The 19549-nt window shown below is 72.3% G+C and overlaps 1 protein-coding gene across 3 annotated transcripts; it reads right to left on the reverse strand.

Annotated features, from left to right (window-relative positions):
* Positions 1-90: 90 nt before the first annotated feature.
* On the reverse strand, positions 91-16660 carry NHSL3 (NHS like 3). Of its 3 annotated transcripts, none has more exons than XM_064525149.1 (7): positions 16268-16660; positions 6110-6265; positions 5787-5842; positions 4741-4858; positions 4263-4379; positions 1276-4146; positions 91-942 (listed from the first exon to the last, which is right to left on the reverse strand). In XM_064525149.1, the coding sequence occupies exons 1-7, from the start codon at positions 16491-16493 to the stop codon at positions 920-922; spliced, it is 3567 nt and encodes a 1188-aa protein (XP_064381219.1). In that variant the 5' UTR covers positions 16494-16660; the 3' UTR covers positions 91-919. The 3 variants fall into 3 exon arrangements, with proteins under 3 accessions (XP_064381219.1, XP_064381220.1, XP_064381221.1); XM_064525150.1 differs by lacking the exon at positions 16268-16660 and adding an exon at positions 10391-10711; XM_064525151.1 differs by lacking the exon at positions 16268-16660 and adding an exon at positions 7295-7987.
* Between the last annotated feature and the right edge of the window lie 2889 nt (positions 16661-19549).

Here is a 19549-nt window from a genome sequence, read left to right on the forward strand (position 1 = left end):
CGACCTGTCCCAGCAGCAGCTGCTGCAGCCGGCGCAGCCGTGGTTCGCGCGGGCTGGGCCACAAGCCAGGAAGCACAGGAGGCAGCAACCTTTGGTCATCATCTTTACCAGCCAGGTACAGAGCTCTGAGCAGCGCTACTCGGCGGCAGAGGGTAGTTTGCTTTTGTTTGTTTTTTTTTTTTTACAATCAAAGAAATCAAAATGTGACCCAAGTTTACAGAAACAGAAATCGAGGCTCTACCCCAGAGCCCAGGGCCTCAAGACCAGCTCGCGGGGCAGCCGGGCTCCCCCTCCACCCAGTGTGGCTCCCGCCACAGGCAGCCCCCAGTGCTGCTGAGCCCGGGCTCCCACCCAGCCAGCGCCACTGGCGTTAGCTCCTCCGTCCAGCCCCCCTGCTCCTGTCCGAGTCCTACCAGGGCCAGCTGAGCCTCCGCTGTGCTGTGGCTGAAGCCTTCCAGTTCCCTCGTCCAAAGTGCTTTGATTCCTCGCGGGCCCGGCTGGCCGGGAGCGGAGCGGCTCCTCCAGCTGCGAAACCGAGCCCCGGCCAGGCAGGACCGCGCGTCCTCCCGCGTCCTTGCCGGCTGGCGGGGCGGTGCGTCTTCAGCCCCCCGCGCTCCTCTCTGCGTGGCTGCTCTGCTCCGCACGCTCAAACCAAGCCGCAGCCCGGCAGGGAGGAGGTGCTGGCTCTGAGCACAGGCCTCGAGTCCAATAAAAAAAAAATGCAAAATAAAGCTGTAGTACTTAGGAAAGTAAAACCAACACCATTTTTGCATAAATATCATCAAGGCCGTGGAGGCTAAGGCTGTTTGCTTCCTGTATTAAGTTAATCGCCAGTTCCACACTCGTCCATTGACCTGCCCAGGTCCCTGAGAGATTTGGATTCCTGTCCGCGGGGGCACCAGTCCTGCAGCTCCGTCCTTCAAGCTGTCTCTCCCCGTCTGTCTGCAAGGCAAGAGGGAAGAGCCCATCAGAGCCCCAGCGTGTTCCTGCGCTGCCCCTCTCCTGCCACGAGCCCAGCACCGCTCAGCTCACCCAGCCGTCCCGGTGTCACCCCAGCCCCGATACGGGCCACGTGCTGGGTCCTCTCGCCCCTCCGCGGTGCTCCCCAGCCCACACAGCAAGCGCTCGAGCCCTGGGGCACTACCAGGGTGTCCACAGCGAAGGAGTCCCAAGCAAGTGCAACAAGCGCCCACGGGGCATCCCGGGCAGCCGAACCGGGCCTGCGTTAGCCATACCGGGGGGGTCACCAGCCCCAGCGGTCCCGTCTCCACGTACCTTGTGCAGGAAGGCTCTGCGCTGGCGTCTCCGTGGTGGGGGACCCCGCGGTGCCGCCCTCGGCTGCAGGGGCCGCGTTCCCCGCCGCCTCGCTCTTAGTCCTGCGCTCTTCCGCCGAGAACGCCTTGGCCTTCCCGTCCGGCAAGGGCGAGCCCGGCGCCTTGGGGCTCAGGGGCGACGGAGCCGGCCCCGGGCCGAGCGAAGGCTTCTTGGCGACAGGAGGGGGGATCTTGCCGGGCTTCCGGGGTGCTGGCGCCTTGCCGGGGCCCTGCGGGGCCGGAGCGGCCGAGCGCTGCCCGGAGAAATTCATCAGCTCGGCGACCAGGTTCCTCTTCAGGTCGGCCTGCGCCTCGGGGGACGAGGGCGTCTCGATCACCAGCTTCTTGGAGCTCTTGGCAAAGATGAAGCTGGCGGTGGAGGCCGGCGACTTGTGCGGCGGGGAGACCCGGCCGTCCCCGGGGGGCCCCTCGTGGCCCGGCAGAGCCGCCTTGCTGCCCGGGGGCTTCTCGGCCGGCCTGGCAGACGCCGGCTCCGCGGCCTCGCCGCAAGACGAGGCGGCGGCCTTGAGGCGCACGGCGTCGTGGAGCTGGCTCGAAGGCACCGCGTCTTTGGGAGGAGAGGGCTGCCGCAGGGACAGGGCCCGGCGGACGGGCTTCTGGGGCACCGGCTGGGCCGGCCGCTCCTGGGGGCCGGGGCCCGGCGGCTCCACGCTCACGGAGCGCAGCCGCACCATCTGCAGCAGCGAGGGCGTGACGATGGGCAGGCTGGCGTCCTCCTTGGGCGCCGGGCCGCTCTTGCTCCGGGACGCCGGCTCCTTCCTGGCCTCCGCCCGGGAGCCGTTCGCCACCTTCTTAAGGCTGGTTTGGGTCGGTGGAGCCGGAGCGGCGGGCGGCGGGAGAGGCGGCGCGGGGGGCACGGCCGGCCCGGCGGTGGCTTTGCCGGGCGACGCGGCGGCCTCGGGAGCCGGCTCGGCGGGGGAAACCAGCGGCGCCGTCCCGGCCGGCGGGCCCTGCTGCTGGATCCGCGAGGACACGGTGGCCGAGAAAGACGGAGCCGCCGGCCGGAGCCCCGGGCTCGGCGCCCGCTTCTGCCCGGCCGGCGGCTCCGGCGAGGCGTCGCTGCGGGGAGCCGCGGCGGCCAGCTGGGGCTCGGGCAGGGGCAGGCTGGAGAAATAAGCCTCGTCCGGAGGGGGGAAGTCTGCCATGGACAAGTCCTGCTCCTCGGGAGCCGGCGGCGGCGGCGGGGGCCACGCGGCGTCCGTGGGGGCCTCGCACGCGGGCTCCGGGCTCGCCTCGGCCTTCTTCGCCGGCGGGGGAGGCGGGTGGTAGGCGGGCGGCGGGGACGGCGGCGGGGACTTGCCGCCGGGCTTGGCTGCCGTCGAAGGGTCCTGGGGGTCCGGAGAGGCGGCGAGGGGCTGCCGGGGCTTGGAGGGCGGCGGGGAGAAGGGAGCGGGGACCTTGGGGTGCGGCGGGATGACGAAGCGGTCGGAGCGGCTCCGCGCGCAGGGCGGCGTCTCGGCGGGGGCCGGGTCGGAGGCCGAGGAGGAGATGGAGGTGAGGGAGGACGAGCCGGAGAGCGCGGGCGACTGCAGCGAGCAGGCCCGCTCGGGCTTGCGGGGCTGGGCGCGGGCGCGGCTCGGGGAGGCGGGCGGGGGGCCCAGCCCCTTGGCCGGCAGCGTGGGCGTCCCGCTCTGGCTGGAGTAGCCGCTGGAGGGGGACATGGTGCGGTCGGAGCCGTCCGGGCAGCTCCACTTGGGCTGAGCCGCGGGCTCCGTCGCCGCCGGGCCGCCCCGCGCGGCCTCGGGGGAGCCGCCCGCCCCGCTCGGCGGGGCCGGGGAGAAGACGTCGTCCTCGCCCGCCGGGCTGCCGGGCGCCGGGCCGCCGTGCCACCGCTCGGCTCGCGGCTCCCCCTCCGCTCTCTGGTGCAGCGAGTAGGTCCGGCGAGGGGGAGCCGGCGGCTTCTTCATCTTCCTGAGGGAGACGCTGCGGGCGGAGGAGCGCTCGCTCGCCAGGCTGGCCGTGTCCGAGCCCTCGGCCCGGCTGCCGGTGCTGCAGGCGGGGGACGCGCGGCCGCTGCCGCCCGCCGCGCCGCGGGGCCCCGCCGTCAGCAGGCCGCGGGCCGCCCCGGAGCCGGCCGGGCTGGCGGAGCCGGGGACGCCGAGGCGGTCGGCGCGGGCGGCCGGCTCCCCCTCGCCGCGGGGCCCCGTCTCGGCCTGCCGGCGGTCGGAGCCGCCCTGCGAGGAGATGGTGGAGCTGTTGGAGACGATGGTCTCCGTGGACTGCGAGTGGCTCCAGTTGTCGCTGGAGGAGGAGGGCTCGCGGCTGCGGGCGCTGCGCTCCGAGAAGCGGGCGAGGGAGCGCACCGAGGCCGGGCTGGACACCAGGCTGCAGCGGCTCAGCGTCCGCACGCTGCTCCGCGTCAGGGCCACCACGTCCACCATGGGCGGCAGGATGGCGTTGGGGATGATCTTGGACATGTAGGTGCCCTGGGGCGAGATGGACATGACGGGGCTCAGCAGCTCCGGGGCGTTGGTGGTCATGCCCGGCACGGCCAGCGACTTGGGCCTCGCCATGGGCGACAGCTTGGCCGCCGTCTTCCTGCCCAGCAGCGTGTCGTCGTAGTAAACCCGCTCGATGTGCTTCTGCAGGGCCGCGTCCGCCTCCTCCAAGGCTCCCAGGGAGACGCGGGCTCCGCCGGGGGCGGCCGGCGGCGGCAGCTTCCCGTCGATGGTGGGGATGCGGATGGAGTCACCAGAGACCTGGCCGCCGTTCAGCAGGGGCCGCGACACCCGGCCGCCCGGGCTCCCCCCGTGCCCGCCTTGCCCTTGGCCATCGGCGGGATGTCCCTTGGGCTCCCGGCTGCTCCGGAGACCTGGGGCAGGGAGGGACAAACCGCGCGTGACCCCACGGCCGGACGCACCACGGCACGGCAAGCGAAGCCCAGGGACGGGACGGGAGCCGAAAACCCGCCTTGCCCGCGACGCTTACCCAGCTCCTTCTGGACGTGCTGGGGGATGCCCAGCACCGTCGTCCTCCTCTCCTTCCTCTTCTTGCCAGACCTCTCCGAAGATTTGGGGAAGGAGTCGTGGGGCCGGAAGGTGGAACCTGCGGGAGGCACGAGCGGGTCCGGCCGGGGCGTCCCCAACCTCCCCGGCCCCAGCAAACCCCTCACGCTGCCGGGACGAGCCGAGCTCGAGGCAGCCAGCAGCTGCCAAACAGCTGCACGGCTGGAGCAGGGAGGAGACGGTGTCCGTCCCTCCGTCTGTCCGGCTCGCCCAGTCCCACCCAACGCCTGCAGCAGCTTCTGACTCAGCAAGTGGCTCTCATGTCCCCAAGAGCCCCCAAATCCCCGCGCCAGCTCGGGCCCACACCAGCTCGCAGCCCAGAAGCCCCCCGGGTCTCCCCCCATGCTCCCCCGGACGCCCAGGCCCCCTCGCACCCCCTTGCCACCCCCCCGGCTGGGTACCTTTCCGCTGGATCATCTCGGAGCGGATGGACAGGGCATCCTCGGAGGTGCTGTCCGTGGCGCAAGAGGCCGTGCGGCTCCGGAAGGAGAGGCTGTCATCCTCCGAGGAGGCGCAGGACTGCGGGGGGAGGCAGCGGTCAGGCGGCCCCCGGGCCGCGGGGAAGGAGCTGCCCCGGCCCCCGCCTGGCCCCTTCTCCGCCGCAAACTGACTCCACAGCCCGGCGCTGCGGAGACAAAAGCTGCTCCGAGGGCCAAAGGCTGAGTCAGCCGCGCCGGCATCCAGAGTCCTCCCACCCGGAGCGGGGCCCGGAGCAGCCCCAGGGACCCCGCCGCGGCCCCCGGCCCCGTGCCCAGCTCCGAAACCGCCCCGCGGCTTCGCCCGGCCCTGCTGCGCCCGGGCCTGGGGGGCTGCCGCGGGCCGGGAGGGGGGAGCCGGGCTGGGGGCAGCTGCCCGGCCTCGACGGGGGCCCCGCGCTGGCCTCCCTGAGCCACGGGCGTTGCTGGGGCCGGGGCCATCGCGGGCTGCCACCCCCGCGCCGCGCTTCCCCGCCCCGGGAATTGCCGGCGGCTGGAGCGCGCAGCCGGGATGAGCCACGGCTGGGCTCCATCCCGGCCGCTCCCCGGTACCCCCGCCGGGCCACGAACCCGCTCCGTGCCTTGGTTTCCCCACTCAAGGCGGAGGGAACAGCCCCGCGCGGGCTCCGCTCCCCGACGTGGCTTGCTGCACCCCCAGCCCCATCCCGGGGATCCTGCAGCATCTCCCGGCCCAGCCGGGGGTCGGGATCAGACACTTCCATGGGAATCGCCGCCGCGGACCCCCATCGCCGAGCCCCAGCGCCTCGGCCCCGCTTTCCCCTCGCCGCCCGCTCCGCTCCCCAGGTCCCTCCTGGGCATCCACCCCGTCCCCTGCCCGCGGCCCCCCCTCAAACCTGGCCCTGCGGCCCCGACCAGCGCCACGGGGCAGCGAGGGGCCGCCCCGGGTCTCCCGACCCCCCCGGCAGCCACCCAGCGCCGTGCTGGCCGCCGGCTCGGGGGTCCACACTCACCTGGAGGCTGTTGGTGTCTCCGTGGTCCCAGGCACTTTTGGTCTGCTTCTGCTTTTCTGCAAAAAAAGCAACAGGGGGGATAAACGGCTGCGGGGGGCCGCGGGAGCCGGGCAGGACGCAGCCCGCGGGTCCAGGGAGCAGGAGGAGGAGGAGGAGGAGGAGGAGGAGGAGGAGGGCAGGCAGCAGCCAGTCAGCGCCACGGCCACCGACCTCCGGCAACGCCGCCGGCACGTGGGGCCGCGCCGGACTCCGGACAGCCGCAACCACGCCGCCCACGCGCCCGGGGCGACGTCCAGGGCACCGCGGGGGCCGGGGGCACCTACCCTGGTGCTGCAGGGACTTGAGCCCCGCCTGCGCCTGGCTGTGCAGCTCCTGCAGGTGCGGCGGGCGCGCGCTGGGGAAGAAGACGTTGTCGGGGCATTCGTCCGCCGCCGGGTACGGCGCGCTCAGCCGCTTGGCGTTGTCGGGCTTGGCGGTGCCTGGGGGGGCACGGGGGGGTCAGCCGCGGTCGGACCCGGCACGCCGACCCCTCCCTGCCTCCGGGGGACCCAGGCGGCCTGGCGGGGCCTCGGTGCCCCCCCAGCGCCAGCCCGGCCCGCCTCGGCCCCCCCGGCGTTGCCAGCCCGATCGATGGGCTGGAGCCGGGCTGTCTCGCAGCGGTTCCTCCTGCTCCGCGGAGCAGCACCGCCGGGGGCCCAACGCCACCCGCCACCCCGGCAACTTCGTTAGGGAGCAAACGAGCATGATTAAACGAGGAGGCAGGATGACTTTCCTCTCTAGCTGCTTTTGCACCACCCTCCGGGCCTGCAAAGCCGCACAGAGCCGGGATTTGCCCCCGCGCCCGGGTGGGGGGCCACGAGCCTGCGGTGTGGGGGGAAACCGAGGCACAGCCCGGAGCAGAGGCCCAGCCGGGGTGACGCGGGGACGCGGCCGCCGGCCCAGCCGGCTCCCAAAGCCTCCGGCTCCTCCTGCCCGGGCTGCAGCAGCCTGGAAAAACCCAACTTCACGCCGGAGATGGGAAGGGAGCAGACGAGCAGCGGCGCAGGGCCAGAGGGACCCACGGCGGTGGCCGAGCACCCGCCGGGATGGCTGGCAACGCCCCGCGGCACACGCCGAGCCTGCGGCCCCCGGCTCCGAGCGGGCGCCGGCTCCAGCCCCGAGCACAATGGAGCCGGCCGGAACAATGGAGCCGGCCGCGCACGCGGGGAGCCCCCGGCTCTGCCCTACACGGGGCCGGATCCGGCAACCCGAGACCCCCGCAGCCCCGCCACCCCCATCCCGTTACCCGTGCCCTTTCCAGAAGCCTTTGGCCCCTGCAATTTCGGCAGCCCCTTTCCCGACCCCCCCCCGGCACCTTCCAGCGGAGAGCAGCGCAGTGATTTATGCCCTTAACGTCCCACCGAGCGGGGGGACCTTCCCCGCCGGCGCGGGGTCCTTGCGAGTAGGGGTGGCGTGAGGACACGGCGCTCCCCCCCCTCCATCCTTCCCCCCCGACAGCCTGCGCTCACCCTTCTTCTTGAAGAAAGCCAGGAGCGAGGGGAGGTTCCTGCCCAGGAAAACCACCATGGTGGCCGGGGACCGGCTGCGGTCCCCAGGGAGCGGGGGCCGGCGCTGCCTGTCGCGCCGGGGCGGCTCGGCTCCGCTCCGCGCGCGGGGGCCGGCGGGAGGATGCCCGGCCGGGCGGAGATGCTGCCGGCGCAGCCGCGGCCGCGCGGGGCTGGGGAAGGCTGCGCGGCGGCACCGGGGGCCGCCCCCCCCCCTCCTCCCCGCACGCCGGGAAGCGGGAGCTCTCCTCCTGCACGGATGCTCCCGAGCGCCAGGCACCGCCGGCAAATTCCCAGGCACAAGGGGGATTTGTTAATCCGCTGCCGCCTCTCCGTCCTCTCCGGCCGGGCACTGCTGGGCCCCCGGAGCAGGGTGGGGGGAGCAAAAAGTGCTCCAAATCCCTATCCAGGCCTGCTGCAGCCCCCGCCAGGGCTCAGTGCCGCGGAGCTGGCGTGCCAGCGGGACGCTCCCCCCAGCACGGGGGGCTGCTCGGGCCCCAGAGCCGGCGCTCCCGGGATGCCTCTGCAGCGCTGGGGGGTCGGACACCCCCTCCTCGCCTCCCGCCGCTCCGTGATGGCGGGGGCACAGCCGGTGCCGCTGGAGCGGGCCCAAGCCGGGCCAGGGGAGCACCGGGGACCGGACGAGCCTCGCACCAGGAACACAGTGGTGCATGAACCGAGGCCTCTTTCCCTCCCCTTCCCAGGGAGCTCGGCTGCCCCATCCGCAAGCTCTCCGCGTCCCGGCAGCCTCTCCCGGCTACGGAACAGCCTGGCGAAGGGAGGCAGCCGGGAGGGCGGGAGGCGGACGGAGAGGCCCGATCCCGCGGCGGAGGCGGCTGCAGGGCAGGAGCCGGGCTGCTGCTCTTCGCTCTCCCAACACGTGGGCGAGCGCTGGCTGCCGCCTCCCTCCGCGCGACGCCCGGGCCGCACGCGGCGTCGAACCCCCCCTGCCCGCACGGCGATGCCCCGACTTGCCGGCTCCCGCGCGCGGCAGCAACGCCCGGCCCGGCTCCCCGCTGACTCACCGGCGAAAAATGGGGAGGAGGAGGGGGGGGGGGGGGGGGCTGCGTGGCTCCCCGGGGCTCTTGCAAATCCCCCCCCAGGCCCACGCTTCGGCGAGGAAAATAGTGCCGCAAAGTAAATAAACACGACCCAACCTGAACCGCCACCTGATCTCACACCCACACCCCCCCCCCGTGCCGAGGCGCGAGCCAAATTAATTTCTAATGCAAAAGCCGCTCGGGGCATTTTCTGCCCTAAAGCACAGGGCGGGAAGCCCCCCGCCCCCCCCCCCCGAGGGAGCACGTCCCCGCGGGACGAGGCGCAACCGGGACAAGCGGAGGCACCGAAGCAACTTTGCTCCGAGCACTTTCCCCTTTCCCTGCGGCCAGGAGCCGGGAGCCGCGGTGCAGCCGGAGCCGCGGTGCAGCCAGGCACGAGCCCCGGCCTCCCCCCGCCCCGGCGCTCGGCCCCTCCCGGGAGAAGCCACCAAACAGGTTTGAAGGCAAACACGGCCCTTCCCGGCCGGATCCGGCTGCCAGCTGGGAAGGGCCCGGCAGGGCAGCGGGGCGAGGGCGGCGGCGGGATCCCCGAGGAGCGGCGGGTGCCCTCGCCCGGGCGGGTCGCCCCGGCACTGCCGCCTTGCTCGTACCCCCTCCGGCCCCGGGAGCCCGGGGTGGCGGCGCCGGGGCCAGCGCCAGGGTAAACGCTGGCGCCGGGGCGGGCCCGGCCCTTATCGGCTGTTTGCGGAGCCGGCCCGGCGCGGGAGAGGCGCCCGGGGCCTGCCGGGAGGCAGCCGGCGGCGAGGCCTCCACCCAGGGCCTCCGCGAGGCCCTGCCGGCCCCGGGAGCCTCCCCCGGGAGCGGAGCAGCACCGGCTGCATCCCGGCTGATCCCGCGGCTCCCCGGGGCGCAGCTGAGCCCGGCATCCCGGCTCCGCCGCGCCGATAAGGAGGCGATAAGAGGCTCCGGCCTCCGCGACGCTCAAGGACCGGCGGGGACCTTCCCCGAGCAGCTCCCCCGGGAGACGGCGGGGCTGGGGAACGGGCGCAACGGCCACGGAGACAGACGTGGGGCGGGAGAAGCCCCCCGACGCCCCGTCTCCCGGAGCGGAGGCCCGGGCGGGGGGAAGGCAGCGGGTAGGGCCGGGGCGCCCGCCCTGCCCCCAGCCGCCCCGCCGCCCTCCGAAACGAAACGCTGAGGCGACACAATGCAAATTCTCCGGCTTTGTGGCCTCCGTCCCGTTGCCATGGAGCCGCCGCAGAGAACAAACAGAACTCGCCCCAGGTTTTCTCAGCACCTCCCGCCCCCCGGCCCCCCGGTCCCCGGATCCGCCGCGTCCCGGCGGGAGAGGCTAGGGGAGGAACCGGAGCCGTCGACGAGCAGCCCGGCCTCGGAGCAGCCTCGGTGGGAAAACGCACGCCGGGAAGGATTTTCCCGGGTGACATGTCCCCCCGGCCCGGGAGGCCGCCGGGATGCACCGCGGCTGCAGAGGGGTTTGGACGAGCCGCGATGCCCGTGGTGCAAATCCCGGCGTTTCCCCGCTTTGGAGGGACGGGCTGCAGGCACGGAGACCCCGGGCACGGAGGGACAGACGGGAGCGGGGACGGGGGGACGGACGGGAGCGGGGACGGGGGGACGGAGCATCCCGGCGGCAGAGACGAGGGAGAGCAGAAGCCGAGCGAGCGGGTTAACGCCACCCCGACCCGCTCGCCCCCCTCCTGCCCCCTCTCCCCTGCCTCCTCCCGGGCTTTCCAACTGCATCCGCGGCGCTGGAGCAGGGAAAAGCCATGGGGGCCGGAGACCCGGCTCCCCCCTTGCAAACGCTCCCCGGACCCGCCGCGGCGGGGGAAAGCGAGGCACGCCGGGAGAAGCGACCGGGGACCGGCGTCACGGAGCGCAACCGCCCCGGCAGCGCGGGAACGCCGCGAGCATCGCACCGCCACGCGCCCCGGCGTGCCCTCCCGGGGGGGCCGGCAGCGATCGGCCCCCGGCCCCAGAGCCAAACTGCCCCCTCCAAAAGCACCCGGGGGTGGTGCTGGCCGGGGACCCCCGCTCCTACCCGCCCGGAGCCTCCCGAAGAGCCAGGAGGAGCCGATCCCGGTGCCGGCGGGGCTCCTCTTGCGGTGCGCGTTGCCCATGCCGCCGCCGGGCAGAGGAGCCGGGGCCCTACATGGCCGAGCCGGGGGGGCTCCACCGCGGCCCCGCGCTCAGCTCCCGGCTCCCATCGCTCCGGCCGAGCTCGGCTCGCGCAGGCCGCCGCCGCCGGAGCCAATGGCACAGGCAGAGAGGAGGGGCCTCCCGGGAGCCGCCGGGATCGGGATCGCGGCGGATCCCCCGGCACCCTCCCGGCCCCGCGGCCCTGCCGGGCAGAGGGTGACGGTGGCCCCAAACTTTCCCCACCATGGAGGCGATTCCCGCGGCGCTCACGGCGATGCTCTCGGCGCTCCCCGCTCCCCGCCGGTTTGCAAGCTGGGGCTCACCGCAACGCCGATGCACAGCACCCCTCGGGGTCCGGGCACGTCCCGGGCCCCCAACGCCAGCCCCACTGGGACCCCCCCCCCCCAAACTGCCTCACGGCAGCAGTACCGCGGTGCAGACCAGCCCGGAGCAGACCCCCAGCGCCAACCCCAGCACGCGGGCCGGCTCCAGCCGTCGCACAAAGTCGCACCGAGAAACCCCACCATCGCACGGCGACGCAGCCGAACCCCCCCACGGACGGTCCCGATCCGCAGGGCAGGTGAGGCCGGAGCAGCCACGAGGCCACCGCTCCGGTGCAACCCCCCCCCCACCCCGGCTGCTCGCCGCCCCGTGACCCCGCGCCGAACGCACGCGGCTCTGCAAGCAGGCAGCCAGCTGCACTTGGCACAAGGGGAAAAAAAAATCAAAATAAAGAGGTCTGTGTAAGGGCAGCTCGGGCGGCGCCGCGCAACAGACGGGCTCTGTACGGCCGAGCCCGGGACGGCAGGTTTGCGGGCGCCCCGGCCCCGGCCCCGGCGGGCAGCCTGGCAGAGGCAGGCCCAGCGTGGAGCACGGCTTTCCCTGCTGCTTTTTAATTAGAAAATTAAACGCTGCAAGGGCAGGGAGGGGTCAGCCGCCCGGGCGGTGGGCAAGTCCTGCGGGGGCCGGCGCGGCCCCCCCTCCCCATTCACTGCAAAGGCTCCAGTAATAGCAAGGAACTAGGTGGGTCGAGGAAGCCGATAACGAGATACAGATCTCACCATCGCTTCGTGGCGGCTGCCAACACGTCCCACCCCCGCCGAGTTGCAGGCCCCCCCGGCGGGCCGCGAGCCCCAGCCCCGGGCAGCCGGGACACTCTGCACCGCCCGAACGGGAAAGGCATCCAGCCCTCGCTCGGCGAGGCCAAGGCAACCACCCCCGCCCCATCCCCAATCATTAACAGAAATAACCAGGAGGGTTTGGAGCGATTTCCTGCTCGAGCGGAGCCCGGGAGTCTCTAACGAGCGCCCACAGCTCAGCTCCGCGCTCCCGTCGAGCTGCTCCCGTGCTCCTCGCCGGAGCAGGAGGTGCCGAGACGGCCCAGGGCTCCCGCTCGGCAGGTCGAGGCTTTCTCCCTCCGTCTCCGCGCGGCTCTCCGCCTTCCCGCGGCTTATGTTCCCGCCAGCGCCGGAGCCGGAGTCAATGATGATATTGTCTTATGAAATAAAACCTTCCTGCTCCAAAGAAACACGACTCCGGCGAAGTAGTTTTATCGGATCTCAGGGAACACGACTTGCCGGAGCGATCCCCGCCGCCGTCCCCAGGTGAAGGCCGCGGAGCAGGACACACCTCTCTTTGTTCGGCTCCCGGCCCCGGCGGCCGCCGGATTCCTGGTGTGCACATTTTCTGAAGTGTCACTCTGCCTCTTACAGCTCAGCAAATCCATTACCACGTTCCTGGAGATAATCCCGGGGAGCGGGAGACGCGGGGGGCAAGGCGCGGGAATGCGGCACGTCCCCGTGGCCTCCTTCGTCCCGGCAGAGCCGAGAAGCTGGGGACTAAATACAGGCGCCGTGTTTGCACCACGCAGCGACACTTCTGCCATATGGCTGCAGGAGACAGAGGAAATCAAGCGCTCGGCGAGATTTCACATCTCGGTTATTATCAGAGCAACACGCAGGAACTTCCCGCCCGGACACACAGCAGCGTCGCTGCAGCCCGGCCCCGGGGCGCCTCGAGCCCCAGCGCGCTCCTCCATCACCCCACAGCCCCCCGCGTCCCGTCCGCGGCCCCGCCTAGCCGCTGCCGCACGCGGCGAAGCGTCGCGCAGCCTCCGGCAAGTGCTCCCTGACGGTGCAAAGCATTTACAGCTTTATTTTTGACATCGCGGCGACCCCGGCGCTCAGGAAGCCTGTCGCTGCTGGAATAAGCTGGCACCGACAAAAAAGAAAGCAATCCTAATTTAAAATTTTTGGAACGTCAATTCCTTTACTTCAAAAGGGGATTAAGAACGATGTTATGAAACCTGCGTGAAGCAACAGCCAGAAATCGGACTGAAACCACGCGCACGTACCGCCGCCCGGCACCGGCCCCCGAGCTGCACCCCGTTTCGGCAGCGCCGGGGGTTGACAGGCCGCCTCCATCCGCGTGGGCTCGCAAGCGCCGCTCAGCGAGGCGAGGAGAAAGCTTTCAGCTTTCTCGTTCCCCGCTGAGAAACCTCACACTGACACCAGAGCTGTTTGTTCCCCCAGAAAAGGGGGCAGGACCCGGGGCTCTCGCTGCGGGTCGGACCATCTGCGCAGCCCGGGGCAGGTCGCGGGGCCTCCCCGCGCCCCAGCTCCCACCCCGGGGTCAGTAACGGCGGGGACGAACGCAGGGAGAACCGAGAGGTGCTCTGACACCCCGGGAGCAGGGGCCACGGAAGGGCTTAAAATAGACCGTCCGAGGCGAAACAGCCGGAGGGAGGAGAGGAGATGCGCCGTGGGTCCGTCCCGCTTCCCGCGGTCGCCGGCGTCACCCAGTGCCATTGATCCGGCCGAAACGGGCTGCTTTTCCCAGCGGTGCTCCTTTAGCCAACCTTCTCCTGCTCATCCAACTCATTTTGCATCTCCCGGGTGCCGACGCAGACCGGGGCGATGGGTTCCCTCCCCCGAGGAGCAGAGGCGAGCGCGGAGAAGGAGCAGGGCTGGGACCTCCGTCGGGGCGGTGGGAAGGACACGCTGGAGCAGAGCGGCCCGACAACACGTACCAGGCGCAAGAGGAAGCGTCGCGCGGCAGAGCCACGCCGGCCGCTCGTGACGCGCGCGGAGAGGGAACGCCGCTGCAAAAGCTTCTCAGGGCCTTCGCCGAGCTGCGCGCAGGGAGCATCCGGGCAGGCGGCAGGAGCGGACTTTGTCCCGGCTCTCTGGACTTTCAGCCGGGGAAGGAGCCGCGTGTGCTGCGAGGCATCCGGCATCAGGGAGGCGCCTAGGGAGGCAGCGGCAGAGCCAGAGCCCACAATGACTTGCTCGAGCTCTCCTCTTCCTCCATCCCGCAGCTCCCGGCCTCCCATTTGGAAAAATTCCCAGGCCGGGGCAGAGCAGCCCCCAGGCAGGTCAGCGCTTGGCCCGGCCGCAGCCCGGCGTCACCCGACCCCGCACCGAGCATCCGCGGGCGGCAAACAGCTCGGCGCTTCCAGAGCTGTCACTCTTTCCACTTCCGCAACGCGACCGCGCCGGAGCGGGAGAGCCTCCCCGACCTCCCGGCGCTTGGGGCAGTGCCACCGGCCCCGCCGCCCGGCGAAGGACGCTGAAAGGCAGAGCCTGACTCATCCAAGGTCACCCTGCAGCCAGCCCGTCCCGCCGCCCGGCTTCCTCCTCTTGCAGCCGGTGCTCGAGCCCCCGATTCGCGCCGCTCCGGTGGCAAAGCCCCAGGGAAATTCAGGGCCCGGCGGCCGGGCTGGAGACGGTTAAACCGGGTGGGGCCCTTGCTGCTCTGCACGGAGCTGGTATTAGCACGGGGAGAGCGAGTTAATCAGGCACGCCAGCTGCAATCATTGCACGCCCGTGCCGGTCCCGGCCGCGCACCTCCGAGCAGCCGTGCTGCGGAAACGCGCGGCTCCGGCTCCGGGGCCTGCCCGGGAAGGGGGATGCTCCCGGCCGGCAGCGAGGCAGCCCGGGAGGCGGAGGGTCCTACGTCCCCCCGCGCACACGCGCGCCCCTGAGCACTGCCCACCGCCGCCGGGCACGTGACGCGGGGACGCCGCGCGGCCCCTCCAGCCCGCCGCGGGAAAGCGGCGCTCGGAGTGGCGTTCCCGGCCTCGGAGGCACCGTCCGACCCGCAGCGGGCGAGCGAGGCGGCCGCGGATGCCGGCCGGGATGACAGAGCCGGCGCGGGCGTTCCCGCGCTGCAAGGAGGACGGTGGCGCTTTTCCGCTCGGGCTGCGGCCACGGGCCCATCCCGGCGGTGCCGGGAGGACGGTGCGGCCGGACAACGGCGGCACCGGGGGAACCTCCGAAGCGAAAGTGCAGCCTCTTTCCAGGATCCCCTCTCGCCTCCCCCGGCTCCTTCCTTATCGCAGATCGCGGCGCGGTAAACAGGCCCGTGTAGCCGCCGGGAAGCGAACGGCGCAGGCAGAGCCGGGAGGATGGAGGCAGCGGCACGAGGCCGGGGTGCCCCACCAGCGGCCTCTCCCTCGGCAAGAGCCCGGGAGGCGGCGACAGCTCCGCGACGTGCCCTGCGGGAAGGGCCACCGCGTCCCTAACGGAAGCGGCCGCGCACGCCTCCGCCGACGGGCGGCACCTCCGGCAGCTCTGCTCTCGCTGGGCCACCGACCGCGGGGAGAAGACCAGCGAGAGGGGACGTGCCACCACCCACCGCCCGCCCGGGGCCCCGGCTCCCCGTCACGTCCCCCCGGGCAGCGAAAAGGGGACACACGCGGCTGCAGGACGAGCCCCGGGGCCAAGCGGGAGCCAAGACCCTTCCCGAGGGCTTCTCCCGGGCTGGCGGGCGGAGGCAGCGATGTGCCCAGGTGGCCAAGGACGGCGCCCCGCGACGCCGGCCCGGGGTGGGGGCCGTATCTAGGGCAGGAAGGGCCACACCTGGAGCAGGGCAAACACCCTCCCAAGGAGGGGGAGGAGGAGGAGGAGGAGAAGGAGGAGGCGGATGGCATGGGTCCAGGTTTCCCTCAGCCCCGGTGACCTTCTGACTCAGCGGAGAGCAAACCTACCCAGTGAACCAGCAACATCCCTCGGGGCAGGGACGAGATTGCACCGGGGCCTGCCGTTCCCTCCGGAGGGAACCGGATCTGGCCTGCTGCTGCGGCCACCGCAACGGCGGCCACCGCGGCCGCCTCCTCCTCGAGCCCCCCTCGGCCACCTTGACCGCTCCTTGGCCACCACCACGGCCGCTATCGCAGCCCCCTCGTTAGCCACCGTCAACTGCCACCACAGCCACAACCTCAACCGCTTCAGCCCCTCCAGGTGCCACCGTGGCCACCACCTCGACCCTCTCCTTGGCCATCTCAGCCACCGCCACAACCCCCACCTCAGCCCCTCCCTGGCGACCACCTCGGCCCTTACCATTGCCACCACCTTGGCCCCTCCCAGGCCACCACCGTGACCACCAGCTCAGCCCCATTTGGCCACCACCTGGGCCACCACCTTGACCCTCCCCAGCCACCACCATGGCTCCTCCTTGGCCACCCCCGTGGCCACCACCCCGGCCCCTCCTTGGCCACCACCTGGGCCACCACCTTGACCCTCCCCAGCCACCACCATGGCTCCTCCTTGGCCACCCCCGTGGCCACCACCCCGGCCCCTCCTTGGCCACCACTCCAGGCCCTCCTTGGCCACCACCTGGGCCACCACCTTGACCCTCCCCAGCCACCACGGCCACCACCCCGGCCCCTCCTTGGCCACCACCCCGGCCCCTCCTTGCCACCCCCGTGGCCACCACCCCGGCCCCTCCGGTGCCACGTCAGCCGCCTCCCGCCCGGCCCGGCCCCGCGGCCGCCCCTCACCTCGCCCCTTCTTGCCCCGCGGCTCGGGGGGCGCCTCGGGCTCGGCGCCCGGCGGGGGGCTGTCCTTGCGCCGCCGCCGCCGCCCGCGCAGCCAGCTGAGGGCCCGGCGCAGCGAGCCCGCCTTGGCCTTCTTCTTCCGCGGGGCCGCCTCGGCCGGAGCCCCGCCGCCGCCGCCGCCGCCCCGCTCCCGCTCGGCGCCCGCCGCAGGTGCAGCCGCCGCCGACATGGCCGCGGCGGGGGAGGGGGGGAGCGCGGGGCGCCGCTGCCCATAGGGCCGGGCCCGCCCGGCTGCCGCTGCCGCTGCCCCGGCTCGGCGGCCCCGCTCCGGGCTGCGCCCGCGCGGCGCCCGGGAAAGTTTCTGCGGGGCGGGGCGGGGCCTGCGGGCGCGGCGGCTGCGGGAGCCCCGGGCGCGCCCCGCCCCCGGACACGCCCCCATGTCCAGGCCACGCCCCCCGACCACGCCCCCCCTGTGCAGGACACGCCCCCGAGTTCGGGACACGCCCCCGGACACGCCCGCCGCGCAGGTGGCGCCGGGGGCCCCTTCGGGGATGCCGGGGGTCCCCGCGCCGGGTGGGGGGTCCCGCATGCCGGGGCTGCGGGGGGCCCCGGGGTGGGGACATCGTGGGGTTCGGCCCCCCCGAGGCTCCTGGGGGTCCCTAGGACGGGGACGGCGAGGGGTGCCCCCCTTCGAGGCTGCTGGGGGTCCCCGTCCCCCCCCCAAAGGCTCCCGGGGGTCCCTAGGACGGGGATGGCGAGGGGTGCCCCCCCTCGAGGCTGCTGGGGGACCCCGGGCTGGGGACGGCGAGGGTGCCCCCCATGTCAGGGCTGCCGGGGGTGCCCCGGTTGGGGATGGGGAGCTGTCCCCCCCCTCCGAGGATGCTGGGGGTGGTGATGGATCCCCCCCCTTCAAGGCTGCTGGGGGTCCCCTGGACGGGGACATTGTGAGATCCCCCCAATCAGGACTTTGGGAGTCACCAGGCCAGGGATGGCGGGGGGGTCCCCAGATGGGGAACAGTGAGCTGTCCCCCCCTCTTCGAGGCTGCTGGGGGTCCCCCCCCAAGGCTAAGGGGTGCCTGGGCCAGAGGACCTCGGGGCCCAGCCGTGTTTGGGGTGCCCCGGGAGCTGAACCCCCCCCCGCAGTGCCCCACACCCTGCCCGGGGGGCCGTGAGAAACCGCCGAGAACTGCCCGCGAGGGACCCGGGTGGGCGTCCCCGTCCCGGGGGGGGTCTCCCCGGTTTCCCCCTGCCCAGAGGAGGGGGCGCAGCTCGCCACGGCCCCCAAGGTACCCGGTGGCGGGGTGTTCCTGGCTGCGGCACTCCGGGTGCCACCGGGCCACCGACACGCAGCAGCACGTCCGTCCCCACGCAGCACCTTGGGCCCTGCTGCTTCGTGCTGCTAAGAATAAACAACACCCTGAAAACCAAACGACAGAGGATTGGGGTTTTTTCCTCTCCCAGTGGCTTGCTGCAGCTCTGCCGGCCCCTGCACGCAGCGAGCGTGTGCCGGGGGGGGCTGCAAATGCCATGGGGGGCTGCAAATGCCATGGGGGCTGCAAATGCCACGGGGGCTGCAAACGCCGTGAAAGCGGCAGCTTCGGCAGCAGCGCCCGGGCTCTCGCTGCGGCTGGGCTCGGCTTGCCGCGCTCCCCGTGGGAAAAGCCGCGAAAGTGCACTTAAGCGCAGCCTTTGCGGAGGCTCCCGAGCAGCCTGGCCGCCTTCCTGGGGCCGTTGGCCAACTGCTAGAAACGCCTGGAAGAGTCGGAGAAACACCCCAGCGCGGCTGCGTCCCCGCCGGAGCGCCGGCTTTGGGGGCAGGTATCGGGTCTCGCCGTTGCGGGGGCGACGGCGAGTCCTGGGTGTCCCCAGGAAGGGCCAGGGCTTGTCCCAACCCTGCCGTTCCCCGGCCTCACGGAGCTGTGCTGCGCGGGGCAGCAGTGATCCCGGCCCTGGGCTTTCCGCCGCCGGCTCCAGCTTCCCAGCGAAGAGCTTCCAAAAACACCGTCCTGGTTTCCGTGTCTCCCCCCTCCGCGGACGTCAGCAGGACCAGCTGCAAAATATTGCCACACGGTTGGCAAATGCCACAAGGCACTGCGGTTGTTGGATCGTTACGGCAAGACCGACGAGAGCATCGGTCACCCTGCGGGGAGACCGCCCTCGGCAGAGGGTCTGGGGAAGGGGAGCAGGGTGACAACAGGCGAAAACACCCTTTTGCCAACAGTCGCTGGCGGGTGACGGAAAAGGCCGGCGTGGGACCCCTGCAGCAGATGGGGGGGTCAGGATTAGGGCTAGGGTTAGGGTTAGGGTTAGGGCTAGGGTTAGGGTTAGGGTTAGGGCTAGGGTTAGGGTTAGGGTTAGGGTTAGGGTTAGGGTTAGGGTTAGGGCTAGGGTTAGGGTTAGGGTTAGGGCTAGGGTTAGGTTTAGGGTCAGGGTTAGGGTTAGGGTTGCGGCAGGTGGCCACTGCGACCACGCATCCCTCCCGGGCACCGGCTTTCGAGCCGCCCCGCGGGAACGAGCCCCTTTTCCCTTTTCCTGCCCCGTTTCTCTCCCAGCGCCGGAGGATCCCGGCTGCGGGCTGGCGCCCGCTGCATCCGGCGCAGCCTCGTTACTCATTAACGGCTCCGCGGCAGCCGGGACAAGGTCCCGCACTCAGCACACAGGCACACGGCACCGCTCACGCCGCGGGCTGTGCGTAAGGGCCGGGCTTTGGCTGCGACGGCTCGTTGTCACGGGGTTGTTCACGCGGGCTGGGCCGCACACCCACGTCGCCGGCCGGCTGCTGTGCCGCTGCTCCCGATCGCTATCCTGCACGCTCGCACACGCGTGCACACACACACGTGCTTGCACATACATGCATGCACACACACACATGCATGCACCCAAGCACACACATGCACACGCATGCACACGCATGCACACGCAGCAGCCGGCATTGCAGGAGCGCGGCCAAGCGCTGCTTCGTGCACCCACGAGCCGGTGCGGGCAGGGCACCCGCGGCAGGGCCGGTGTCTCGCTCGGAGCTGCTGTCGCGGCGATGGTGCCTCCTTCGCCCGGCGCAGCCTCCCTGCGGCACCGGCCTCCCTCCCTGGACGCGCTCCCGGCTCCGGCGGTGATTCACCTTTTCCCCGTGGGATCAGGTTGCAGCTCCCACCCGCGCAGGGCCGCAGCCAGCCGCAGCCGGGAGCGGGTCCGGCAGTGCCGGGCGAATCCCCCCGTGGCTGAGCCCCCCCCCCCCCCCCAACCGCCGCGGCCTTTTCCCATGGGTGCGATGGCTGCACCAAGCCC

The sequence above is a fragment of the Dromaius novaehollandiae genome, chromosome 23 (assembly GCF_036370855.1).
Source record: "Dromaius novaehollandiae isolate bDroNov1 chromosome 23, bDroNov1.hap1, whole genome shotgun sequence".
NCBI lineage: Eukaryota > Metazoa > Chordata > Aves > Casuariiformes > Dromaiidae > Dromaius > Dromaius novaehollandiae.